The sequence below is a fragment of the Giraffa tippelskirchi genome, chromosome 9, assembly GCF_054371585.1.
Source record: "Giraffa tippelskirchi isolate mGirTip1 chromosome 9, T2T-mGirTip1v1.2.pri, whole genome shotgun sequence".
Classification (NCBI taxonomy): domain Eukaryota; kingdom Metazoa; phylum Chordata; class Mammalia; order Artiodactyla; family Giraffidae; genus Giraffa; species Giraffa tippelskirchi.
The window spans coordinates 1,752,571-1,777,860 of record NC_137283.1 but is presented as its reverse complement, the minus strand read 5'-3'; the positions used below and the strand labels follow the sequence as shown (position 1 = coordinate 1,777,860).

The window sequence follows — 25,290 nt, the reverse complement described above, 5'->3', positions numbered from 1 at the left end:
CATTTAGGAGAGCATAGAAAGACATGAGTCATGTAAATAGACACAGTGTATATAAACATTTAAGTGGCAGCCAGATGTTAAGAGCATAGATATATGTGTTCAAAGTTAATTGTTTCATTTCAGTTTTCTCCTCTATGCAATCTATTTGTGGTCTTGGAGCAGGTCGTGTTAAATGAATTCTTAAGATAGCTTCCAGTTCTATAATTCTCCATATTAGTTCAATTAAGTGAGAAAGCACAACCAGTTTTTATTGCTATTTTATAAGGCTGTATAGGAGATTGCTGTTTTCAGAATAGTTTTGTAAGCAACAAATAAAAAAGAATCATGAAAAATTAGATTATATTTTGAAATGCTTTGTTGTATAAATAAATGTAAATGGGAAAGTTTCTTTGTTGTTTTCAAATATGAAGTCCAACTAACTTGTTTGTTTATATTTTGAAGTAGGTGTAATGTTTGCTATTTATTTTCTTATAGCTTTATCATCCAAACGTTGTACGCTATTATAAAACATTTCTGGAAAGTAAGTATGCATTTTCATGATATTTCTAATAAAGTATCTATGTTATTTACATATTTTTTAAGAATGCTACAAAATAAGCTTAACTACTCGTTTCTCTACATTTTCTTGTTATATATATGACAGTTGATATTTGTCATCACTTTCTTGATCAGTGAAACACTGACGGTCAATGATCAAAAGATACTTATAAAATACTTGGATCTCTGTAAGATTGCATGAACAAACCAAAATAATAATTATTGCTATTTTCATATACAAAAAGCCCTTAGTAGTATCAAGAGAAAACAAAATTAAAGGATGACGGCTTCTTTAAGAAAAAATAAAAAGTTTTGTTTTTTTAAATTAAATCAGATGATTTTTTCCACCCTCTTCCCCTCAAACAAATTGGGCTGGGTTTTTGAGGTTTCTTTCTCTTGAAGTTCAGGTAATTGCCACAAGGTGGTGAGGGAACCCTGACTCTGCATCATCTTTAGAATGATGATGGAATACAGATCAGAACGTCGAGATAAAACCAAACTCAGTCACTTGTTTTTAAAAACAATAGAACTTTTGACTGAAGCAGTATAAATTTTAATAGACCTGATGTGCTTCACTTGTGAAATTTCAAAATAAGTCTCCACATGAAGGGGCTTCCTTGCTGCCTTTTTATCAGTGCTGTGCTCAGATCCTCAGTCATGTCTGACTCTCTGCCACGCCACGGACTGTAGCCCTCCAGGCTCCTCTGTTCATAGGATGCCCCCAGCAAGAAAACTGGAATGCCATTTCTTCCTCCAAGGGATCTTCCCTACCCAGGGATCGAACCCATGTCTCGTATGTCTCCCGTAGCACCGCCTGGGAAGCCCTCGGGGCTAGTGCTGTACAAACCTGGCAGCGTTATGAGTTTTCCCATCCTCTAGTTGACTCAGAGGAGCTCAGTGGTAAAATCTGCAGCAAACCCAGCTCCCTTGGCCATTTGTCCTTGATATTAGAATAATCTCCCATAATTTAGTGCACTTCCCACCATAAAGAGGTCTAGATTGGCTTCAGACTTATGCTGAAGTGATACCATTCACCTTAATTTGAAAGCAAAATAACATGACTTCTTCTGAAAAGAATTGAAAGTGATTTTAAAAATACATAAATATGCTGAAATAGGTGAGGAAATCATGATAAAAGGAAATAGAAGGTGAGAAAATTAAAAATAAAGCTAAAGTTAGTTGTTGTTGTTGTTGTTTGGTCACTCAGTTGTGTCTGACTCTTTGTGACCCCACGGACAGGCTCCTCTGTCCATGGGATTTCCCAGGCAAGAATACTGAAGCGGGTTGCCGTTTCCTACGCCCAGGGATCTTCCTGACGCAGGGATTGAACCTGCGTCTCCTGCATTGGCAGACAAATTCTTTACCACTGAGCTACCTGGGAAGCCCATACGTATTTTACATATATCCAAAATATTACAGAAGATACATATCACATACTGTTGTTAATAGTTTCATATTAGTTTTGGAGGAGAAAGTAGACTTTAGTTCTGTTTCTTAACATCCAAAGAAAAGAGGCAAAGCCAGTCAGTTATGAGATTCCTGGGATCCATCAGCTGTAATCTGGAGCAGGCCAGCTTTCTCAGGCCTTATCAGGGGCTGAGATTTTCCATCATGGTTGGTGTATCCAATGTGCTTATTTCTAAACCATGATGTGATTTCAGTGTAAAACACTGTAAGGTAAATGTATGAGACCAAAGAACAATACACTTAAAACATTTTTCTGAATGTCTAGTTTGATTTAAGTGTAAATTTTACACTTAAAGAGATGGGTTTACCTGTTCTTCAGGAAATTCTCCGTGATGGGAGCGTTTCCTTCTCTTTGGTGGTTCCCAACCCTTCCACATCCTGGTGTACATAGAAAATGATAACATTTGCCAGAGCAAACTTATGCTAGGGGGTTGCCTGTAGTTGAAAGAGACCCAGTGGCCCTCAAGGCCCCCTGGCCCCAGACCCTTCCAGCTGAGTGAAACCATGTTCCTAACCTTCTGTGATGTGTGTGCCCTGAAGACCCATTGGGAAGCTTGGATTCTAATTCATAAGTTCTTTCAAAATGTCTATATTGAGTTTAATTTTCTGTTACCTTTTCTTTTTTTATATATAGATGATAGGCTGTATATAGTTATGGAACTTATAGAAGGGGCCCCTCTTGGAGAGCATTTCAGTTCTTTGAAGGAAAAGCGACATCATTTTGCTGAAGAGAGACTGTGGAAAATATTTATACAGGTATCTTTCATCTTCGTTAACTTTTCCTATGAAACAGTAAAGTTCTCAGCTGATTTCCCAGAGGTGAGTGTAGTGGTTGTGAGTGGCGGTCTGTCCGTGTGTATCGAGGAAATAACCTTTGTTTGTGGTTCGCTGTTTGCAGCTGTGCCTGGCTCTTCGGTACCTACACAAGGAGAAGAGGATCATCCACAGGGACCTGACGCCAAACAACATCATGCTGGGGGACAAGGACAGGGTGACTGTCAGTAAGTGTTTGGTCCGAGGGGGCTCAGCTTGAGAGTCTCTGAAGGTTATCCTAGGGCGGAATTGACTGTCAGTAAGTACTCGGTCTGAGGGGGCTCAGCTTGAGAGTCTCTGAAGGTTATCCTAGGGTGGAATTGACTGTCAGTAGGTACTCGGTCTGAGAGGGCTCAGCTTGAGAGTCTCTGAAGGTTATCCTAGGGCAGGATCGTTGGGCAGAACTTGCCACAGTGATAGGTGCACTCTCTGCGTGGTCCAGTCTAGCAGCCACTGGCCATGTGTGGCTGTTGGGCACTTGAAATGTGCCTACTGTGACTGAGGATATGAATTTTAAATTCTACTAACTTTTACTTAATTTAAGTATCCCTGTGTGGACTAGTGGATACGATAGTGGACAGTGACTAGTGAAGTTTTTGATATTCTTGAAGTTCTCAGTATGAGAGAATAAAATACTCTTAGGATGCTGGAGCCTTTAATTCCTAAATCAATGGTTTCTAGGGTTTTTTTCTTTCTGTAGAACACTTCTTCATCAACAAAGGCTTCTGTGACTACCACGTGAACACATTCTTGTACTGTTTTAATATAGTCTGTGACATGGGTGACCAATATACATATCAAGGACTGTAAAAAATCTAGCCACTTGTATACTTCAACATGTTTACTTTATATCACAGTATCTTCAAATGTACCAGGTTATCCTAATGCTATATAAATTTTTGCAGGTGAGAAAGTTTTTTTCCCCATAGTTGTACATTTCTCGATCATAAAATGAGCTTTTTAGCTTAGCATGATATGTTAGCTTTCCCCTGTTCACTCACGAACACTAGCTACTCTAGTGGTTCACCTGCTACAAGTAGGGAGAAATAGCTAAATCAGTGTTCTGGAAATGTTTGTGATCGTGACCTTCCATTAGTAAATTCTTTTGATAACACACTGCCAGTATATGTATTGTTGTTGCTATTGTTGTTCAGTAACTGTCATGTCTGACTTTGTGACCCCACGGACTATAGCACGTCCTCCACTGTCTCCCAGAATTTGCTCAAATTCATGTCAGTTGAGTCGGTGATGGTATTAATATATAACCATCACTAGTAATTGCCCTCCACTCTTCCCCCGTAGTGTATTGGATCCCTTCCAACCTGGGGGTCTCATCTTCCAGCATCGTATCTTTTTGCCTTTTCATACTGTCCAGCCAGAGTGGGTTGCCATTGCCTTCTCCAGTGGACAGCATTTTGTTTGTCCAAACTCTTCAGTATGACCTGTCCATCTTGGATGGATAATGAAGCTAGCCTCCTAGCTTCATTCAGTTACGCCAGCACCTTTGCCATGACAAGGCTGTGATCCATGAAGGGGCAATATATGTATGGTTATTTATAAATGCTATACACATATCACTGTATAATTATTCTATAGTGCATGAAGTCAACAGAAATAACATGCAAAGGGGTGCATTAAAATTCAAGATAGAGATTTTTATATTTTTGCCCCCCCATCCCCCACCCAGTGGATTGCCTTAGGCACCCAACTTAGGAGAGCCTCTCCTAAATTTTACTGACGTGAAAGACATTTGTGCGTGCCTGCATGCATGCGTGCTAAGTTGCTTCAGTCGTGTTCAACTCTTTTCAACCTTTGAATCGAGCCTGCCAAGCTCCTCTGTCCATAGGATTCTCCAGGCAAGAAAACTGGAGTGGGTTGCCATGCCCTCCTTCAGGGGATTTTCCTGACCCAGGAACTGAACCTGTGTCTCCTACATTGGCAGGAGGGTTCTTTACCACTAGCACAATCTGGGAAACCTGAAAGAGAGCTGACAACATTTTAAAGCTGAGTCTCTTAGTTTGGGAAGAATCTGATTCCTCGTGAAGGCAATTTCAAATGTAGGCTTTTACCATAAGCACATCCTCAGTAACAATGATTATATTCACTGTCCAGTTTTTTTTTGGTAGAGCATGCTATATTAGTTTTAAAAAATCCCCAAACAGAAGCTCTATCAAAATCTTCAGTGCAAACTTGGTAACATTTCAAGACAGTACTTTGTGATATACGTGATGAGGTCAAATGATTGTGACTCTTCATCTTGGATACACATTTAATTTACTTAATCATTAGAAGTTAATTATAATTTTGTTTATCATATGCTTTTTACTTTTTTCTTTTTATGAATTGTACTTGTGTTTCCTTAAGAATTTTTTTTTAGGACTTCCTTGGTAGCTCAGACAGTAAGGTATCTACCTACAATGCGGGACACTCGGGTTCAATCCCTGGGTTGGGAAGGTCTCCTGGAGAAGGAAATGGCAACTCACTCCAGTATTCTTTCCTGAAAAATCCCATGGATGGAGGGGCCTGTAGGCTACAGTCCATGGGGTCACAAAGAGTCAGACACAACTGAGCAATTTCTTCTTCTTTAAGAATTTTTACTATTTAAAGTTTGTATGCTTGTAGATATCTTAATTTATAAATTAATAAGGATTATCATAAATTGTGTGTTTCAATTTCATAGCAAACAGTATCAGTCAGTTCAGTTCAGTCGCTTAGTCATGTCCGACTCTTTGCAACCCCATGAATCGCAGGACACCAGGCCTCCCTGTCCATCACCAACTCCCTGAGTCCACCCAAACCCATGTTCATTGAGTCGGTGATGCAATCCAGCCATCTCATCCTCTGTCGTCCCCTTCTCCTCCTGCCCTCAATCTTTCCCAGTCTTTTCCATTGAGTCAACTCTTTGCATCAGGTGGCCAAAGTATTGCAGTTTCAGCTTCAAGATCAGTCCTTCCAATGAACACCCAGGACTGATCTCCTTTAGGATGGACTGACTGGATCTTCTTGAAGTCCGAGGGACTCTCAAGAATCTTCTCCAACGCTACAGTTCAAAAGCATCAATTCTTCGGCGCTCAGCTTTCTTCACAGTCCAACTCTCACATCCATACATGACTACTGGGAAAACCATAGCCTTGACTAGATGGACCTTTGTTGGCAAAGTAATGTCTCTGCTTTTTAATATACTGTCTAGGTTGGTCATAACTTTCCTTCCAAGGAGTAAAGTGTCTTTTAATTTCATGACTGCAATCACCATCAGCAGTGATTTTGGAGCCCCCCAAAATAAAGTCTCTCACTGTTTCCACTGTTTCCCCATCTATTTGCCATGAAGTGATGGGACCAGATGCCATGATCTTAGTTTTCTGAATATTGAGCTTTAAGCCAACTTTTTCACTCTCTTCTTTCACTTTCATCAAGAGGCTCTTTAGTTCTTCTTCACTTTCTGCCATAAGGGTGGTGTCATCTGCATATCTGAGGTTATTGATATTTCTCCCAGCAATCTTGATTCCAGCTTGTGTTTCTTCCAGCCCAGCGTTTCTCATGATGTACTCTGCATATAAGTTAAATAAGCAGGGTGACAATATACAGCCTTGACGTACTCCTTTTCCTATTTGGAACCAGTCTGTTGTTCCACACATTAAATTTAACAAAATATCGTACTTCCCATGTTTATTCTATAACTTTAATAAATGTATTTTTATTTTACTTGTACTCAAATTGGAAAGGACTTCTGAGAAAAAGTTATTTTATTTTACAAAAATAATAAAACTTGTATTTCGTTTTTCTTTGTCCTGACCCTTATTGTAAGTCTGCCTAATCTTATTCTTATTATCATTTATTAAACTTATACTTAAAAGTTATTAACATAAAATTATTTTCAATTTTTAAGTTTTTGGCTTAAAGTGAGGCAGCATTTTTACAGTTTCAAATTAAGAGGCACTAATAAATTCAGAACAGAATTTTATCCTACTTCAATTTCTCTCTACTGCAGTAATTGTTGCAGGGCATGGGTGGGCTGCCATTGTTTACAATGAGTATAAAATGATTTTATGACTAAGAAGATAATCCATAGAGATCTGACATCACTATTTTCAAAGTATTTTAAATAAAATATGATGACAAAATATGTTTTTCAGTGCCTATCACTATGGATATAAATACGGACACTAGAGATTCTTGTTTTTAAGAGGAGTTACCTTTAAATTAAAATCTTATGCAGTAATTGAAACCAAATGTGTAAGATTCCCATAATTTGGGAGGTTTAAAGATGTAATTCATAAAGCCTATAAAAATAGATTGCAGTATGGGTGCACACACACATGAAGGGCCAGCCTTATTGTATTTTGTTTTTCTCTTTTCTTGTGACGGAAGTTTTATTTACTCCCAGAAAAGAAGCACAGAATTACCAAGTGATGTTTAAGATGTATGAGACAAAATATATTGAAAATGTGATCAGCAAAAAGAGTTGTGGAAAAACAAAAATTTTCATCTTCTCTTTTTACTCAGTGTAGGTAAATGAGATGCTTTAAGAATGAGGTTTGTTTGCAATTATTTATATAGTAAATAGAATTTGCCTTAATGAGGCATCACAGTAGAAAGTAATACCTGCTTCCACATCAGAGACAGGGAAGAAAGAGCGTGGAAAACCATGCTTCAGCGCTTAAAACTCTGCCCCAAAGTGTCAAATGTTACTTCTGCTCAGAACTCATTGGTCAAAGAAGCCAAATTTCCCAGGGTGAGGATGTGTTCTTCCCTCAGAAGGAATGTGGGTGAGCAGTTATATAGTCAACTATCATGCATAGAATACATCAGATATGCAGAAAACAAAGAGGAACTCAAGAGCCTCTTGATGAAGGTGAAAGAGGAGAGTGAAAAAGCTGGCTTCAAACTCAACATTCAAAAACTAAGATCATGGTATCCAGTCCCATCACTTCATGGCAAATAGATGGGGAAACAATGGAAACAGTGACAGACTTTATTTTCTTGGGCTCCAAAATCACTGCAGATGGTGACTTCAGCCATGAAATTAAAAGACGCTTGCTCCTTGGAAGAAAAGCTATGACAATCCTAGACAGTGTATCAAAAAGCAAAGACATCACTTTGCTGACAAAAGTCCATCTAATTAAAGCTATAGTTTTTCCAGTAGTCATGTATGGATAAGAGAGTTGGGCCATAAAGAAGACTGAGCGCTGAAGAATTGATGCTTTTGAATTGTGTTGTTGGAGAAGACTCTTGAGAGTCCCTTGGACTGCAAGGAGATCCAACCAGTCCATCCTAAAGGAAATTAGTCCTGAATATTCATTGGAAGGACTGATGCTGAAGCTGAAGCTCCAATACTTTGATCACCTGATGCAAAGAACTGACTCATTAGAAAAGACCCTGATGCTGGGAAAGATTGGAGGCAGGAAGAGAAGGTGGTGACAGAGGATGAGATGGTTGGATGGCATCACTGACTCAATGGAAATGAGTTTGAGCAAGCACCATGAGATTGTGAAGGACAGGGAAGCCTGGCGTGCTACAGTCCTTGGGGTTGCAAAGAATTGGACACAACTGAGCGACTGAACAACAAAAATCATGCACAGGGGAAAATATGACTAATTCTGCCTGGATTTGGGCAGTGGGTTGGGGAGGGGGCTTCTGGTGAGCAGGTGGCAGGACGGGTAACAGTGTTTCAGGCAGGGATACAGCAGATGCAAAGGATTAGAGACCTGAAGCAATACCGTGTGCCTAAGGGCTAGCAAGATGCTGCATAGAGGCTTGGAGGATGAGAGCTGGGACACTGACCTGCGTTCAGAGACTTATCTTCAGGATTTCAGGCTGGAAACTGTGTGATCAGGTTCAGGATCATTGCATAGCAAGTGAGAGGACACTGTGGGCGATGACTGGAGAGAGATCTCCAGTATAGGAGGTGGACCAGCTTGGATATGTTTGGGTGCAGACAGCCATGGTACCAATGGTTTAATCCATGAGGACACATAGTTATCTCATAAAAGGACTGGAGGTGAGCAGTGCTAGGGCTGTTTCAGCAGCTCAAGGAGATCAGTCACAATCTAGGTTCCTATCCCCTCTCTCAATTTTTCTCAGCAGATTGGCCAGATCTCCAAGCATTATTACCAAATTCAAAGACAGGAAGCAGCGTGGCACCTAATCGTACTCTTTGAATGGCTTCTCCTTTCATTGTGGAGGAAAATCTTTCACAGGAGACCCTGACATTGTTAGACTTGCTACATTCTGTTGGCCAAAGCCAAGTCATGTAACCACCCCAGCTGTAAGGGAGACTCTGTAGGTGAGCTCTTAGCCTCTACAACTGGAGATGAGAGAGGGAGCTGGAGGCAGCCCACAACTTTTGGAGAGCTAGCTTGTAGTATTTGCTGCTAAAGGCTCTGGCAACTGTCCGTAAAGACATGGTTTAGGTTTTACCTATGGCAGCAGGAGAAGAGGATATGGTAGGAGGATTACACTCAGCAGTTATTCGGGACCAGGGTTAAAAAGGCTTACTGGCCAGTTAATGAGGTATGGGAACAGTTGAGAAAGAGTCTGAATTTATGAAGATTGTGACACTATTGGCAGAGAATTAGGTGAGGAAACTTAAGGCTTAAGATTTCTAACATGCTAAGTTAGAAATGTGATTGTAGTCTTTTCCTGGTTAAAATTCAAGTAGCTGCCCACGCCATTTAAGATAGTTTAGATTTCCAATGGCAGCTCAGACAGTAAAGAATCTGCCTGCAAAGCAGGAGACCTGGGTTTGATCCCTGGGTTGGGAAAATCCACAGGAGAAGGGAATGGCTACCCACTCCAGTATTCTTGCCTAGAGAATCCCATGGACAGAGGAGCTTAGCAGACTTCATTTTCTAGGGTCTCAAAGAGTCGGACACGACTGAGTGACTAAAACTTTCACACTTTAGATTCCAAGGATTCTCAAGGCTCTTTCCTCCTGATCTCTACTTGCCTTTTGCTCTGTATTCATGAGGCAGATGGCTGTTTCATGAATAGAAGTAAGCTGTGGTTGTATTGCTGTGTAGCTTCCAACATGTTGCTCTCTGTCTAGAATGCCCTGCTGCTTCTCACTTCTAATGCCACTTTGCCAGGTGGCACCTTTGATGTCCACATCTGTTAGATTCCAAGTCTGGGCTCCCTTTGTACATTGGGCTGGCCTCACTTATTACACATAAGACATTGATTTATTGCCAATCCCTCTTTGAGGTAAGGGAAACCAATTTCCTTGACTTTGTTCCTCTGAAAGCATTTAATAAATATTTGCTGGATAAATAGAAAAATGAATGAACAAGTGAATGAATGTATTTTGAGATCTTGATATGATAGCCAATTGCCTAAGAGTCTTTTAATGTAAGAGGAACTGGGGATGAAGGTGGAAATCAGGTCCATAAACAGGGAAAGATACAAGCAGTTCCAACTACCATCTCAGCAGAGTGTAACCTGCGGTTATGTAAAGGGAAGATTTTCCTTCCTGAGCGCCTCCAAAGTTGGAGAAATCAAATTAGGCCTGTCTTGATATTGCCCAAATCCTTGGCATTTTAATTGTTTCTAAAGGATTAGAGGATTTTAATTATTTTGGGGTGGCTCAACTGGTACTGAAAAATCTATGTCCTTACAGGGAAAATGAATTAATTACATCTCCTTACCTCTTTTTGCTTTGAACCTATCCTGTGGTTTATTTCTTATTAATCAGATTTCCTGTCTATATGAGTTTGAGCTGGCACAGGACTTTGAGTGCTCTCAAAAGACTACAGAATACTGAGTCACTTGTACTTCACACCCTCATAGCATTTGTTGTTGGAAGAGTAGCCTCAGAATTTCTGGAAATTCTCTCATCCTTATGTTACTAAAAAAGCAAGAACACTTTCTGTCAAGTCCACCACAATTTCCTTATATTGCTATTGAGCTGTGCAAAAATGAAGACATATTGAAACAAATTAAGTCCAACTTCTAAAAATTTCTAAGATTATTTTGATGTTATGATTTTACGGCCGTTCGTGGGTCATTTTGCAATTCTAAGGTCTGAATAGCAGTTGTATCAAGGCGAAGATGAGAGCAGTAGTCGGGAGGAAGTCAGAGGCAGGGTGAGTTCCTAACGCTGCTGGTTTGTCCCTTCTAGTGACATAACAGACCAGGTAAGAATATAGAGGCACCAACTTAGGAAAAACTCAGAGACGAAGACTTACCAGTGTTGGGTTTCTAAGGCTTGTATGTCCACACATCTAAGGTTTATATGTCCACATAAAAGTACCAACGATGAAGGATAATAAAGTAGAGATTACTTTAGTGTGTGTTTTCATATGGGCATATTGGGATATAATTTAGTTCTCTGATGTGTTCTGGACACAATTTTTTTTTCTGGGAGTTTTCCCAAAATGTGCTCTCTGAAGCTGTGTGGTGAGTAGGCGGAAGTGTCTGTTTTTACAGAGCCTAGTCAGCGATGTGTGGTGCTACACGTCTGACTTTCTGATCAGTCTGCTCATCCTCCTAAGTGTCCTAAAGGCAGCAGAACCTTTTAGATTCTTAAATCATGCTACAAACAATGGCAGGCCATATCTGTTTTTTCTCTGTACCTATGAATTTGTTATCATTTTGTTTTGTTTGTTTTGATTTTTAGATTACACAAATGAGATCCTATGGTATATGTTTTTGTCTGACTTTTTTCGCTAGGTATAATGCCCTCTGGACCCATCCAAGTTGTGATGTTATTTCATTCTTTTTAATGGCTGAGTAATATTCTATTGTATGTATGTACCATGCCTTCTTTATCCATTCCTCTGTCAATGGACATTTACGTTGCTTCCATGTCTTGGCTATTGTAAACAGTGCTGCAATGAACGCTGGGATGTAGGCATCCTTTCAGATCATTTATTCTCTGGATATATGCCCAGGAGTCTGCAGGTTCTATGGTAGGGCTAATGGTGACCTCCACGAGGGTTTCTGCTAAGGGGCTCCTCCCAGGACTGCTGTTGGTATTGCCTCCATCCCTGCAGTAAGCCAGTGCTGGCCTATGCCTCTGCAGCTTACCCTCCAACCCTTGCAGATAGATCTCTCTCAGTCTCCTGTGGGGTCCCTGCTCCTTCACCTTGGGTCCTGGTGCACACAAGGTTTTGTTTGTGCCTCCAAGAATGGAGTCTTTATTTCCCCCAGCCCTGTGGAAATCCTGCAATTAAATCCCGCTGGCTTTCAAAGTCAGATACCCTGGGGATTCCTAGTCCCTTTGCCAGATCCCCAGACTGGGAAGCCTCATGTGGGGCTCAGAACCTTTACAACAGTTTATAAGTTCTTTGGTATTATTGTTCTCTAGTTTATGGGTTGCCCATTTGGTGGGTATAGGATTTGATTTTATCATGATTGTGCCCCCTCCTACAATTTTGTTGTGGCTTCTCTTTGTCCTTGGACATGGGTTATCTTTTTTTGCTGAGTTCCGGCTTCCTCCTGTTGATGATTGTGCAACAGCTAGTTGCTATTTTTGTGCTTTTGCAGAAGAACATGAGTGTATGTCCTTCTACTCTGCCATCTTGAACCCTATCCATTCTTCTCTCAATGAGTACTTTAGGTTCCTTTCATATGTTGGGTATTGTAAACATTGCTGCAGTGAACAGAAGGGTACATATATCTTTTTGAGTTAGTGTTTTTGTTTTCTTTGGGTAACACTCAGAAGTGAAATTGCTGGCAGAAGTGAATATGGCAATTCTAGTCTTAATTTATTGAGGAACTTCCATACTGTTTCCATAGTGGCTACCCTAAATTACAATCCTAAGAACAGTGTACATATGTTCCCTTTTCTCTACATACCCGAGTCTCCCACATTGTAGGCAGACACTTTACTGTCTGAGCTACCAGGGCAGCCCTCTCTACATACAACATTTGTTATTTTGTGGTCTTTTTCATGATAGCCATTCTGACAGGTATGAGGTGATATCTCATAGTTTTTGATTAGCATTTCCCTGATGATTAGTAATGTTGAGCATTTTTTTTTTAACATCATTATGTGGAAAAATAGGATGTCAGTTGGCTATCTTGTGTCTTCTTTGGAAAAATGTCTATTCCAGTTTTCTGACTATTTTCTTATCAGTTTTTTTTTCTTTGATGTTGAGTTGTATGAGCTATTTATATACCATTTACAAATATCTTCTCTTCAGTAGGCAGCGTTTTCGTTCTCTCGATATCTCCGATAGCTGTGCAAAAGATTTTTAATTTGATGTAGTCCAGTTTGTTTATGTTTTCTCTTTAATTTCACTTGCCTGAGGAGACATAAAAAAATCCTAAGACCAATGTCAATGCTAAACAATGCCTATTTTCTCCAAGAAGTCTTATGGTTTCATGTTTTTAATCCATTTTGAATTTTTTTTTTTTTTGGCATGGTATGAGAAAGTAGTCCAGTCTGATTCTTTTGCATGTAGCCTTTCAACTTGCCCAATACCATTTGTTGAAGAGGCTGTTTTTCTCCCATTTTATATTCTTGTCTTTGTCATAGATTAATTGATCACATAAACATGAATTTATTTCTGGGCTCTCTATTCTGTTTCATTCACTTATGTTTGTTTTTGTGTCAGTACTTTATTGTTTTGGTTGCTGTAGTTTTGTAGCATAGTTTGAAATCAGGGAGCATGATACCCCCAGCTTTGTTCTTTTTTCTCAAGATGCTTTAGCTATTCAGTCATAGAAATTTAAAATTATTAGTTCTAGTACTCTTGCCTGGAAAATCCCATGGACAGAGGAGCCTGGTAGTCTACAGTCTATGGGGTTGCAAAGAGTCGGACATGACTGAGAGACTTCAGTTCTGGGAAAAGTAGAACTTTTGTATTTTGACAGTGGTTGCATTGAATTTGTAGATGCCTGGGATAAATCCCACTTGATCATGGTATATGACCCTTTTCATGTATTGTTCAATACAGCTTGCTGATATTTTGTTGAAATTTTTTGCATCTATATTATCAGTGATATTTTTGCTGATTTTGGTATCAGGGTGATTCTGGCCTTATAGAATGAGTTCATAAGTATTTTTTTCCTTTTTAATTTTTTGAAATAATTTCGAAAGGATAGGTATATAGTCTTTAAATGTTTTATAAAATTCACTTCTGAAGCTGTCTGGTCCTGGAATTTTGTTTACTAAAATTTTTTACTATTTTCATTACAATTCATTTCTGTCTGAGGTAATTGGTCTGTTCATATTTTCTATTTGCTTCTAGAAATTTATTCATTTCTTTTAGGTTACCTATATATTAGTGACATAATTTTTCATTGTTATTTCTTATGGTTCTTTTATTTCTGTGGTGTTGAGTGTAAATTCTCCTCATTCATTTCTGATTTTATTTGCTTGGGCTGTCTCTCTTTTTTTTATTGATGAGTCTGTTTAAAGGTTTATCAGTTTTGTTTATCTTTTCAAAGATCCAGCTGTTTACTTCATTGTTTTTTTTTCTATTGTGTTTCTAGTCTGTTTCATTTATCTCCAGTCTGATCTGTAATTTTTTTTCATTCTACTGTTGTTTTTTTCTTCTAGTTCTTTTAGGTGTAAAATTAGATTGCTTTTAGGGTTTTTCTTATTTCCTGAGGTAGATTTGTATCACGATAAACATTCCTGTTAGAACTGCTTTTTCTGTATCTCATAGATTTTGGATGATTATGTTTCCATTTTCATCTGTTTCAAGGTATTTAAAAATATTTTTCTCTTTGATTTTTTTTCAGTGGTCCATTAGTTGTTTAGTAGCATATTGTTTGGACTCTACATATTGGTGTTTTTCACAGCTTTTTTTAGTAGATTTTTAGTCTCATATCATTGTGGTCAGAAAAGATGTTTTATATGATTTCAACCTTCTTAAATTCAGTGAGACTTGGTTTGTGACCTAGCCTGTGATCTATCCTGGAGAATATTACATGTGCATTTGGATAGAATGTGTATTCTGCTGCTTTTGGGTGGAATGCTTTTTATATATCTGTTAGTATACAGGTTAATATCATTTATACCAAATTGCTGGCATAACGTGTCATTAAGTCCTTATTGATTTTGATGATTTATTCATTGATGTAAGTTGAGTGGTACAGTCCCCTACTATTACTGTGTTACTGTCAGTGTTTCTGTTTATGTCTGCTAATATGTGCTTTACATATTTAGGTGTTCCTATGTTGGGTATGTATATGCATACGTTTGTATATACAACTATATATCCTTTTGTTGAGTTGATCCATTTTTTATATGCAATATCTTTCTTTGCCTCTTGTTACAATCTTTGTTTTAAAGTCTATTTGTCATATAAGCATTGCTTCCTCTGCTTTTTTCAAATCTCCATTTGCGTGGAATGTCTTTGTGTCGCCCCTCCCTTTCAGTCTGTGTCTCCAGGGCTGAAGTGAGGCAGCACATACATGAGTCTTATTTTGTTTTGTTTCTTTCTTCATTCAGCCTTTCTCTGTCTTTTGATTGGAGCATTTATTCCATTTCCATTTAAAGTACTTACTGATAGGTTTGTTCTTATTGCCATTTTGTTAACTATTTTCTGGGTTTTAGGAAGTTCCATTTTAGATTGTTGCTTGTTGAATTAATATCAGCTAAACTTCACTTGGAGGAGGGTCAGAGGGAAGTTTGGGGACAGGGATTAGGAATCTTCATGAACTAAAGAGGCGTATGCCGATGTGAGAGGGGTTTTGTGAGGACGATTTTGTGAGCATCTTTCTGGGAGACCCTTCTCGGCCCTGGTGCTGCCCTGCACTGACAGGAGGTTACTGTAATTCCGTCGCTGCAGAAACATTACTGTAATTCCACTGCTGCAGAAACTGGAGGTCAGCCTCTGCATTTACTGAGGCCGAGGGAAAGGGCGGGACAGTGGATGCAATGAAGTTGCAAGGTGGACATCTTTCTTCTGGTCTGTTATATGTGCTTAGTTGCTCAGTCGTGTCCGACTCTTTGCGACCCCATGGATATAGCCCACTAGGCTCTTCTGTCCATGGGAATTTTCCGGGCAAGTATACTGGAGCGGGTTGCCATGCCCTCCTCCAGGGGATCTTCCCAACCCAGGGATCAAACCCAGGTCTCCTGCATTGCAGGCAGATTCTTTACCATCTGAGTCACCAGGGAAACCCTGTTATATAGTTGTGCTCAAGCAAAATCTTTTGTCATTGCCAAATATTATGAAAGTCTTAACTGATCACTTCCTGAAATCATCAGACTTGTTTCTATTTTACTCAGGGAAGATGTTTTAAAATGACACAAATTTTAGCTATGCTTTGAAGGACAGGAGAAACTGCCCATAGCTGTATCTCTTGATCATTTACTGTGAGATAAAAGTTATACATCCTTTATCTCATCCAATATTCTCAAGTGGATCCCTGTCTTTGCACATAATAAAGAGGTTTAGAGAGGCTGGGAACCCTAGCTAAATCACCCGACTAATTGGTTGACAGAGACTGGAATGGATCATGTCTGCTTCTAGGGTTCATCTTTTAACTGAGTCTCTTTATAGTGTTCCTTAGGGCAGCCATTTCAAGTGAAGAAGAAAGGCAGGCTCAAGGGCACTGAGGTCCTCATACCAAGTGTGTACCAGGGTGAGGCTACTACTTTGTTGGAGAGGACAGTTTAGATTGGCTGATAATGAGAGGGGTCAGCCCTTTGAGCATGGTCTTCAGAGTCCTTTCCACTGGCCCTGACCCTGATTCTCCATCCTCTGACCAGCCTGGCCTCTTTTCAGTTCCTCAGTGGACCAAGCACCCTTGATCACAGGACTTCTGCGTATATAGCTCAATCAGCCTGGAAGTGTCTTCTCCACTTTCTTTTCTTACCTAGTTCACTCCCACCCTCTTTCATATATTCATTCAACCACCATTGTCATGGAAGCTTTTATGATCAGCAGTGCTATCCTCTCATAATATCATATACCTACCTATTCTTTAAGGACCTTATCACAAGTATAAATTTACATTTATATGTGTACTTCTTGGTTTAATGTGAAATGCTGGACTGGATGAAGCACAAACAGAATCAAGATTGTCGGGAGAAATATCAATAACCTCAGATACACATATGACACCACTCTTATGGCAGAAAGCAAAGAACTAAAGAGCCTCTTGATGAAAGTGAAGGAGAGTGAAAAAGTTAGTTTAAAACTCAACATTCAAAAAACTAAGGTCATGGCAAATAGATGGGGAAACAATGGAAACAGTGAGAAACTTTATTTTTGGGGGCTCCAAAATCACTGCAGATGGTGACTGCAGCCATGAAATTAAAAGACGCTTGCTCCTTGGAAAAAAAGCTATGACCAACCTAGACATCATATTAAAAAGGAGAGATATTACTTTGCCAACAAAGGTCCATCTAGTCAAAGCTATGGTTTTTCCAGTAGTCATGTATGGATGCGAGAGTTGGACTATAAATAAAGCTGAGCATTGAAGAATTGATGCTTTTGAACTGTGGTGTTGGAGAAGACTCTTGAGAGTCCCTTGGACTGCAAGGAGATCCAACCAGTCCATCCTAAAGGAGATCAGTCCTGGGTGTTCATTGGAAGGACTGATGTTGAAGCTGAAACTGCAATACTTTGGCCACCTGATGCAAAGAGCTGACTCATTAGAAAGGACCCTGATGCTGGGAAAAATTGAGGGCAGGAGGAGAAGGGGACGACAGAGGATGAGATGGTTGGATGGCATCACCGACTTGATGGACATGAGTTTGAGCAAGTTCTGGGAGTTGGTGATGGACAGGGAGGCCTGGCATGGTGCAGTCCATGGGGTTGCAGAGTCGGACACGACTGAATGACTGAACTGAACTGGTTTAATGTGTATCTCTGCCATTGGGCTAAGGGTTGTGTGCATATGGATGGTGTCTAGTATAACTGACATGACATCTATAATATTTAGCCCAGTACCTGGAAACTACTGAACAGTTAATGGATATTTGTTGGACAAATGATTGAATCAGTGAGCACGTGCATTATACCATCTTGAAGGCCAGATAGGGCAGCAAGAGACTTTGTAAAGAATAGTAATCAGGAGACCTTTGATATTTAATGGAGACCTGCTGAGATAAAGACAGGGTTTGGTAGACTTTCCCATTGTTATGTACTTTGTAGAATGGATTAAGAGAAGTTTTCTGATGAGGTATACCTGAGTTATGGCAGGAAGAGAGATGGCCTGGGTTTTTGTTGTATTTAAACTGTGATCACAGAATCAATGGGAAATCCAGAAAAAAGCTGGTAAGTGGGGTGAGTATAGGAGCAAGAGAGAAGTGTCAGAGATTTCCAGTGTAGGAAATGGGGAAGATGTGATGTCATCTGGGGTTTGGGATAGCCCAGATGATGGATTGATGAATTCAATCTGATGTGTGAAGGGGCAGGTGCTTCACAGGGCTGGAGAATGAAGCCCCAGACAAAGATTTGGGCTTTCTGGCTTGGTTGTGAATTTGGGTTTCTGACAACATGAGAGGGGTTGAAAGCTCATGTGGAGAGAATGGAAACACCTTACATCTGTGAAGTATTTGCAAGTGCTTCTCATCTATTGCCATATTGTTATTTGAGCAACTCCTGCAAAAGGAAGTTTATAGGCCTTTTTTTTCCCTGAGAAAGAGTAGTGAATGATGTGACCAATGTCACATTGGTAGTAAGCAACAGAGCAGGAATCTAGGGACTTGATCAGAGATCACACAACTTTTCCACCTGAAAGTTGACAGCTTCAGGCTGTAGCATAAAGATGCTAGTCTTTAACATTTCCTGTATCATTTGTTCTACCAAAGGAGAGGCTTTACCCTTTTTAGTATAATGTGCCACATGAAATGTTTTCTTTTGTCATTTTAAAATTTCTAGCATAGCACATGAATGTTGTTATGACCACAGTTTCTAAAATAAAACCTTTTCCTCTACTGCAAATTGGTCTCAAATGTAGAGAGAGTAATAGAGGCATAAATGCTGCTACTAGAATTTTCTAAATAGTCAAACAATATTAGCTTTTTCTTTCTTCTTTAAGAATATTACAGGATAATTTCTATGTAGCTTTAGAACTAAAAATCAAAGTATTGTTTTATTTATTTTTTAAAATTGGAGGATAATTGCTTTACCATTTTGTGTTAATTTCTACTGTAAAACATGGTAAATCAGCCATAACTATATATATTCCCTCCCTCTTGAGCCTCCCTCCTACCTCACCCCCATAGATTATAAATGGTCAAAGTTTATGTGTGCCAAAATTATAATGAGCTCCCCAAAATATTGAAATGCTATGCTATTTCTACTAGTGTTCACCATTTCATAATAGAGAAATGGAAAGGTGATAGCAACCCAGCTAGTCTTTGCATAGTTCTTAAAAACACTTTATAGAGCTTAGCCTTCTAATATTTCTCATTTGTCAGTAATACTACAGTATCAAGAGGATAGATAGATAAACATACACGTACATATATGTTTATATTTCTATATATGTACTGAAAAGACACATCTCCATCTATCTACAGTGATAAACCACACAGAGTCCTTGCCCTCATGGATCTTGTATTCTGGTTAGGAATTACAGACCCCAATACATAGTGAAAGTGAAGTGAAGTCGATCAGTCATGTCTGACTCTTTGCGACCCTGTGGACTGTGGCCTACCAAGCTCCTCCATCCATGGGATTCTCCAGGCAAGAATATATAAATGAATATTAAATAAATTAAATAAATAAAAACAAATAAAGTAATTTCAGATTGACAGATAGTAGCAACTAAATAAATATAATAGGAGAGTATTGAGTAAAGGGATGCATTTTTGATAGTATGGCTGAGAAAGGTGAAAGGTTATTGCTGAACCATGAAAGATGCCGGGATTCTTGGCCTTCAGAGAAGAATTCAATCAGGAGCCAGAGATGAGACTCGATCGCTCAGAGCTTTTGTGTAATAAAGCTTTATTAAAGTATAAAAGGGATAGAGAAAGCTTCTGACATAGACATCAGAAGGGGGCAGAAAGAGTACCTCTCTGCTAGTCTTTAGCTGGATGTTATATAGTTATTAGCAGTCTGCTAATTAAAGAAAAGAAATGTCTCAAAACTCAAAGAATGGCACCAGGCCCCTCACCCACAACATGCATTTTGAGGTAACATTGGCACCGGGTGAGTCATCCCAGGCCATAAAACGACTGACAAGAATCTTGAAGAAAGGCAGGTTTCCATACAAATATATAGCCTTTCATTAACATAGATTAGGAGAAGGAGAACAATGTATAACATACTGGTTTGACAAGTCAGTTCTGAGCCCTTAGGTGGAACAGACTTTAAGACAGAGTCTAGGGTAAATACATATTACATTAACATAGCTTAAGACATCTCCATAAGAAAAATGCATTGGTTAGCTCAAGGTTTGAGAAGAGATGGTGGAACCAGGTGTCATGGCAACACAGAATTTTGAAAGAAACCTCTTTTAAATTTGTATAGAGAAGGGGAAAAAATATAACACGTTTGTTTCCTCCTGCTGCTTAAGAGAGAGATTAAAAAAATGTCTGACGCAGCTTATTTCCACCCTTTGGAGACCCCTGTCCTTCCTGCCTGTTATCCTCTCAAAGGCCTTTCTGAAAAACCGGATTATGTACCATCTTTTATGCCTGGTAGGAGTTTGGTCTTTATTCTTAGTATCTATCAGAAGCCTTTGAGGAATTTTAACCTCTAAGTAGTGATACTGGTTTAGGTTTTTCAAAGATTGCAGTGCTGGTTTGGAGAATTATGTTTTGGAGGGTTGTTATGGATGTGGGGAGTCTGCTTAGAAAGTATAGTTCAGTAGAGTTCATGGTGGCCTAAACTAGGTGATAGCGGTTGTATTAATTATCCATTGTTGTGTAACCAGTTACCACAAAACTTAGTGGCTTAAGACAACACACATTTATTTTCTCACCATTTCAAGGATCAGGACTCCAGCAGCAGCCTTGCCGAATGGTTCTGGCTCAGGGTCTCTCATGAAGTTTCAGTCAGGCTGTGAGTCAAGGCTGCATCACTGGAAGTCTTGGCTTGGCCTGGGAAAGAAAGTGAAAGTCACTCACTCATATCTGACTCTGCGACCCATGGACTGTAGCCTGCCAGGCTCCTCTGTCCATGGAATTCTCCAGGCATTTCTATTGGAGTGGGTAGCTGCTCCCTTTACAGGGGATCTTCCTGACCCAGGAATCAAACTGAGGTCTCCTGCTTTGCAGGCAGATTCTTTACCAGCTGAGCTACCAAGGAAGCTGCTTGGCCTGGGAGTCCACTTCGAAGAAGGCTCACTCACATGACTGGCAATTAGTTCTGACTTTTGGCTGGAACTTGGTCTCTCATTCACCAGGATCTCTTCTCTCTGTGGCCCTTCAGCAGAATAGCCTGGACTGGTTTACATATTTTTTAACTATAACATCAAAATCATAATATATAAAAGAAAAAATTAATTCATTGAGTTTCACTGAAGTTTAAAACTTATGGTCTATGAAAGATATTACTAATAGAATGAAAAGACAAGTTGCAAACTCGGAGAAAATATATGTAGGTCATCTATTTAACAAAGAATTTGTATCAATAGTACAAGCAATAAGAAAACTCAATAATAAGAAAACAAACAACCCAATGGAAAAAAAGGGCCAAATTTTGAACAAGCACTTCACTAAAGAAGATACACTGATGGCAAATAAGTACATAAAAATTGTGCAACACCATTAGTCGTTAGGAAAATGCAAATTAAAGCTACCCTGAGCTATCACTACATAGTAATTAAAATGGCTAATTAAAAAACCCTGACAACTCCAAATGCTGATGAAGAGGCAGAAGCAACTAGAACTCCAATACATGTCTGGTGAGAACACACTGGAAAATATTTTGGCTTGGTAACATTTTATTGAAATTAAGCATATACTTATCATAGTATTTAGTAATGTCACTCCAAGGAATCAAAGAGAAATAAAAATTAATCTTTGCAGAAAAATTTGTGTGCAATTATTGTGCTTACTTGGGTTTGTAGTATAGTCGTGAATAGGAATGGTGAGAGTGGACATTCTTGCCTTTTTGTTTGTAGTCTTGAGTTTATACAACCTTGTCTTGATTACTATAGCCTTGTAATAATTCTTAATACATTGTAGAAAGCTATGTTTTCTTTTCTATCAAAATCCATGGCTCCTCTTGGCCCTTTCTATTTCTATATTAATTTTATATTCAATTTGTGAAGTTCCACCCAAAATATGAAGAGGCATTTGATTGGAATTACATAAATTAACTTAGGAAGAATGAAATTTATATAATGTTGAAAATTCCAATCCATAAATTTGGACTTTCTCTCCATTAATTCTAGTCTTTATTGACTCTGTAACAAAATTTTGTAATTTTCCCCGCACAGGTCTTTTATATCTTTTGTCATGGTTTCCTAGGTGTTTGTTTCTATGCTACTATATAATTAGTATGCTTTCTTCTTCTTTTTTTTTTTTGAAAGGAAAGAGAAAATAATATTTTCTGATTTATTTTTAAAATTTAGTTATCAAAGCACAGCAAAAATGTGCTTGTATGACAATCTCTTCAAAATATCTATCAGGATATTAACAAGACAGCTATATCTTTTATGCTTTAATTGCGATCTGATTGACATACACCATTATATTAGTTTTGAGTGTATAACATAATGATTTGGTATTTGTTACATATTTGAAATGATCATCATAAGTCGAGATAACATCCAACCTTGTTTTTGATATTAAGGGAAGGACATTCAGTCTTTTAACGTTAAGCAGAGAGTTAGCTGTAGATTTTTCACAGATGCCCTTTATTGGGTTAAGGAAATCCTATTTCCCATTTTGCTGAAAAGAATAAATGCTGAATTTTGTCAAATTCTTCTTACACAACAATTGAGATGATCATATGATTTCCTTCTCTAATGTTCTGATCTGGGAAACGGTATTGATTCATTTTTAACTATTGGACCAGCCTTGTATTTCTAGCATAAACTCCACTTGGTTATTATGCATTATTGTTTTAAATATACCTCTAGTGACTTCACTTTCACTTTTCACTTGCATGCATTGGAGAAGGAAATGGCAACCCACTCCAGTATTCTTGCCTGGAGAATCCCAGGGATGGGGGAACCTGTTGGGCTGCCGTCTATGGGGTCGCGCAGAGTCAGACATGTCTGAAGCGATTTAGTAGCAGCAGCAGATTGAATTTACTTATATTTTATTGATAATTTTAGCATCTATTCTCATGGGAAATGTTGTCCTGTGATTTTCTTTTCTTATAATGTCTTTGTTTGGACCTGGTTCCGGGTAATACTGATTTCGTAAGCTGAGCTGGAAAGTGTTCTGTCCTCTTCTGTTTTCTGGTAGAGCTTGGGCATGACTGACGTTTACTCTTTAAATGTTTGGTTGATTTTGTAAATGAAATTGCCTAGGCCTGACTTTCCTTTGTTGGCAGTACTGTATTGTGTTTTGATGAGGATTTGGGGCTTTAGAATTGAACAACCTCAAATTCATGTGTAACTATTCATTTCTCCCTATATTCTCTTTGAACCTCGGTTTCTTCATCTGCAAAATGGGTCATTGTGAGAGTAAATAACAATATACATCAGTTGATTATCACTGTGCTATACTACATTTGTGTATGTTAACTTATTCACATTTTAATATTATAGTACTTACTACTTTTACAGATAAGAAAACTATTACAAACAGAAATTAAATAACTTCCCCAGGGTTACTCAGGTAGCACATAATGAGGCCAGGATTTGAATTGAGCCTGTCTGGTTCCAAAGTCCTTGCCTTTAATCACTAAGAGGCACTAACTATAGTAATTGCTATCCCATTGTTGAGTATTAAAACAGACAATATATGTAAGCAGCTAAATCAGTGCTAGTTCAAGGTTGTTGTTTAGTAAACTGGTATGTGAAGAACTGACTCATTTGAAAAGACCCGGATGCTGGGAAAGATTGAAGGCGGGAGGAGAAGGGGATGACAGAGGATGAGATGGCTGGATGGCATCACCGACTCAATGGACACGAGTTTGGGTAAACTCTGGGAGTTGGTGGTGGACAGAGAAGCCTGGCATGCTGCAGTCCACGGGGTTGCAAAGAGTCATGACTGAGTGACTGAACTGAACTGATTCTTATTCATAACACAATTCAATATTACTTTGAACAAAGTCAAGTACTTCAAAATATTTTCAACTTGTCAAAGATATTTTATTATAGACAACTAAGTACTTTGTATTGAAAATTTATCACAGTGAAATTCCATACATATTTAGTGCACTTAAAAAAGTGATATTGTGAACATCAATCTTTACTAGGAATAGCAACTTGAATTTTTGCCCTGGTTCAACTCTGTCCTTTTGTGTAATTCTAGTAATTAAACTTCTTGAAAAGTTTACAAACCTTTACAATAGTAATAGGAAGAATATCTGTTTCTACCACCTTGATCTTAGTTGTTGAGTGGCTTAAAAAGAGAAGTATTTGAAGGTTCTTGGAAGAATTTAGCTAGGACTAATATTAAATATAAATGTTTAGTGTTATAGTTTAAAAATTAGAATCATTTATATTAACATTAAGTATATTATTATATAGGTATTTTTATTTGACTGTGAACATTTTATTTACTATGACTTCATACAGGTAGATGCCATTAATTTCAGGTTTTCAGATCTTCATGGTGATTATTTAGGTTTAGCATATTTACTTGTTTATTTTGGCCCATGAGATGATGACTACCATAGGCCAAAATATTAGATTCATTTTATTTATTTCAAAATTATAAAGAATAATCTAAAAAGTAGAATCACAAGTTCGATAAGTACTTTGTCCTATCTTTCAGTCAGCAAGACATTTTAATATTTTTAATGATAAATCTCATTATGTTAATACATACAGCATAATGGCATAATGTATGTACACCATTAATGAAAGCTGGGAATGGTTCAGAATATTGTACATGGGGCATTTTGACAGGGAAAGACAAGAAAAACTTTCTCTTGTGAATTGTAATAGTTTTTTTGTTATTTTGTTTTCTGCAGAATGTTAAAAGCTAGCAGAATGTTGACATTCTGCAGAATGTTAAAAGCTAGCAGTGCTAATTCTTGGAAAATATAATAAAATTGCTTTGTTTTTTTAATTGTAGCTGACTTTGGCCTGGCAAAACAAAAACAAGAAAGCAGTAGACTTACGTCTGTTGTGGGAACAATTCTGTATTCCTGGTAAGGACAATTATTTTATGATTCTCAAACATCATTCTTAACTGGTTTGGGCTTTCATTTCTTTTCTTGGTGTGCAAAGGAAAGACATTTACCTCCAATAAGTTTTCTTCAATTAGCCAGGTAATACACATGTGTAGAATCATGCCATTGTGTATTTAAAATAACCAGCTATCTTTCCTTTAAGGTAACTCTGCCCCTCAGTTACTTGTAATTGAAATGATCCTCAGCACACAACAGGTGTACAAAATTTGTTGAATGAATCTGTGAATGAACTAGTAGACTTGGTTTGCAACATGACACTTGGAACATTTAATTGCATCTGTTGTATATATGATTCTTTTATTCT

At 38.4% G+C, this 25,290-nt stretch overlaps 1 protein-coding gene across 50 annotated transcripts in view; it reads left to right on the top strand.

Annotated features, from left to right (window-relative positions):
• Positions 1-25,290, top strand: part of NEK10 (NIMA related kinase 10) — a 249,969-nt gene that overhangs the window by 90,906 nt on the left and 133,773 nt on the right. For all 50 annotated transcript variants that reach the window (XR_014065243.1, XR_014065246.1, XM_081529548.1 and 47 more), the window contains 4 exons: positions 475-520; positions 2,639-2,760; positions 2,903-3,005; positions 24,869-24,944. Coding sequence is in view for 48 of the 50 variants with exons in the window: in XM_081529548.1 (XP_081385674.1) it covers positions 475-520; positions 2,639-2,760; positions 2,903-3,005; positions 24,869-24,944 (347 nt within the window). In the remaining 2 variants the exon portion in view is untranslated. The remainder of the gene's footprint in view (positions 1-474; positions 521-2,638; positions 2,761-2,902; positions 3,006-24,868; positions 24,945-25,290) is intronic.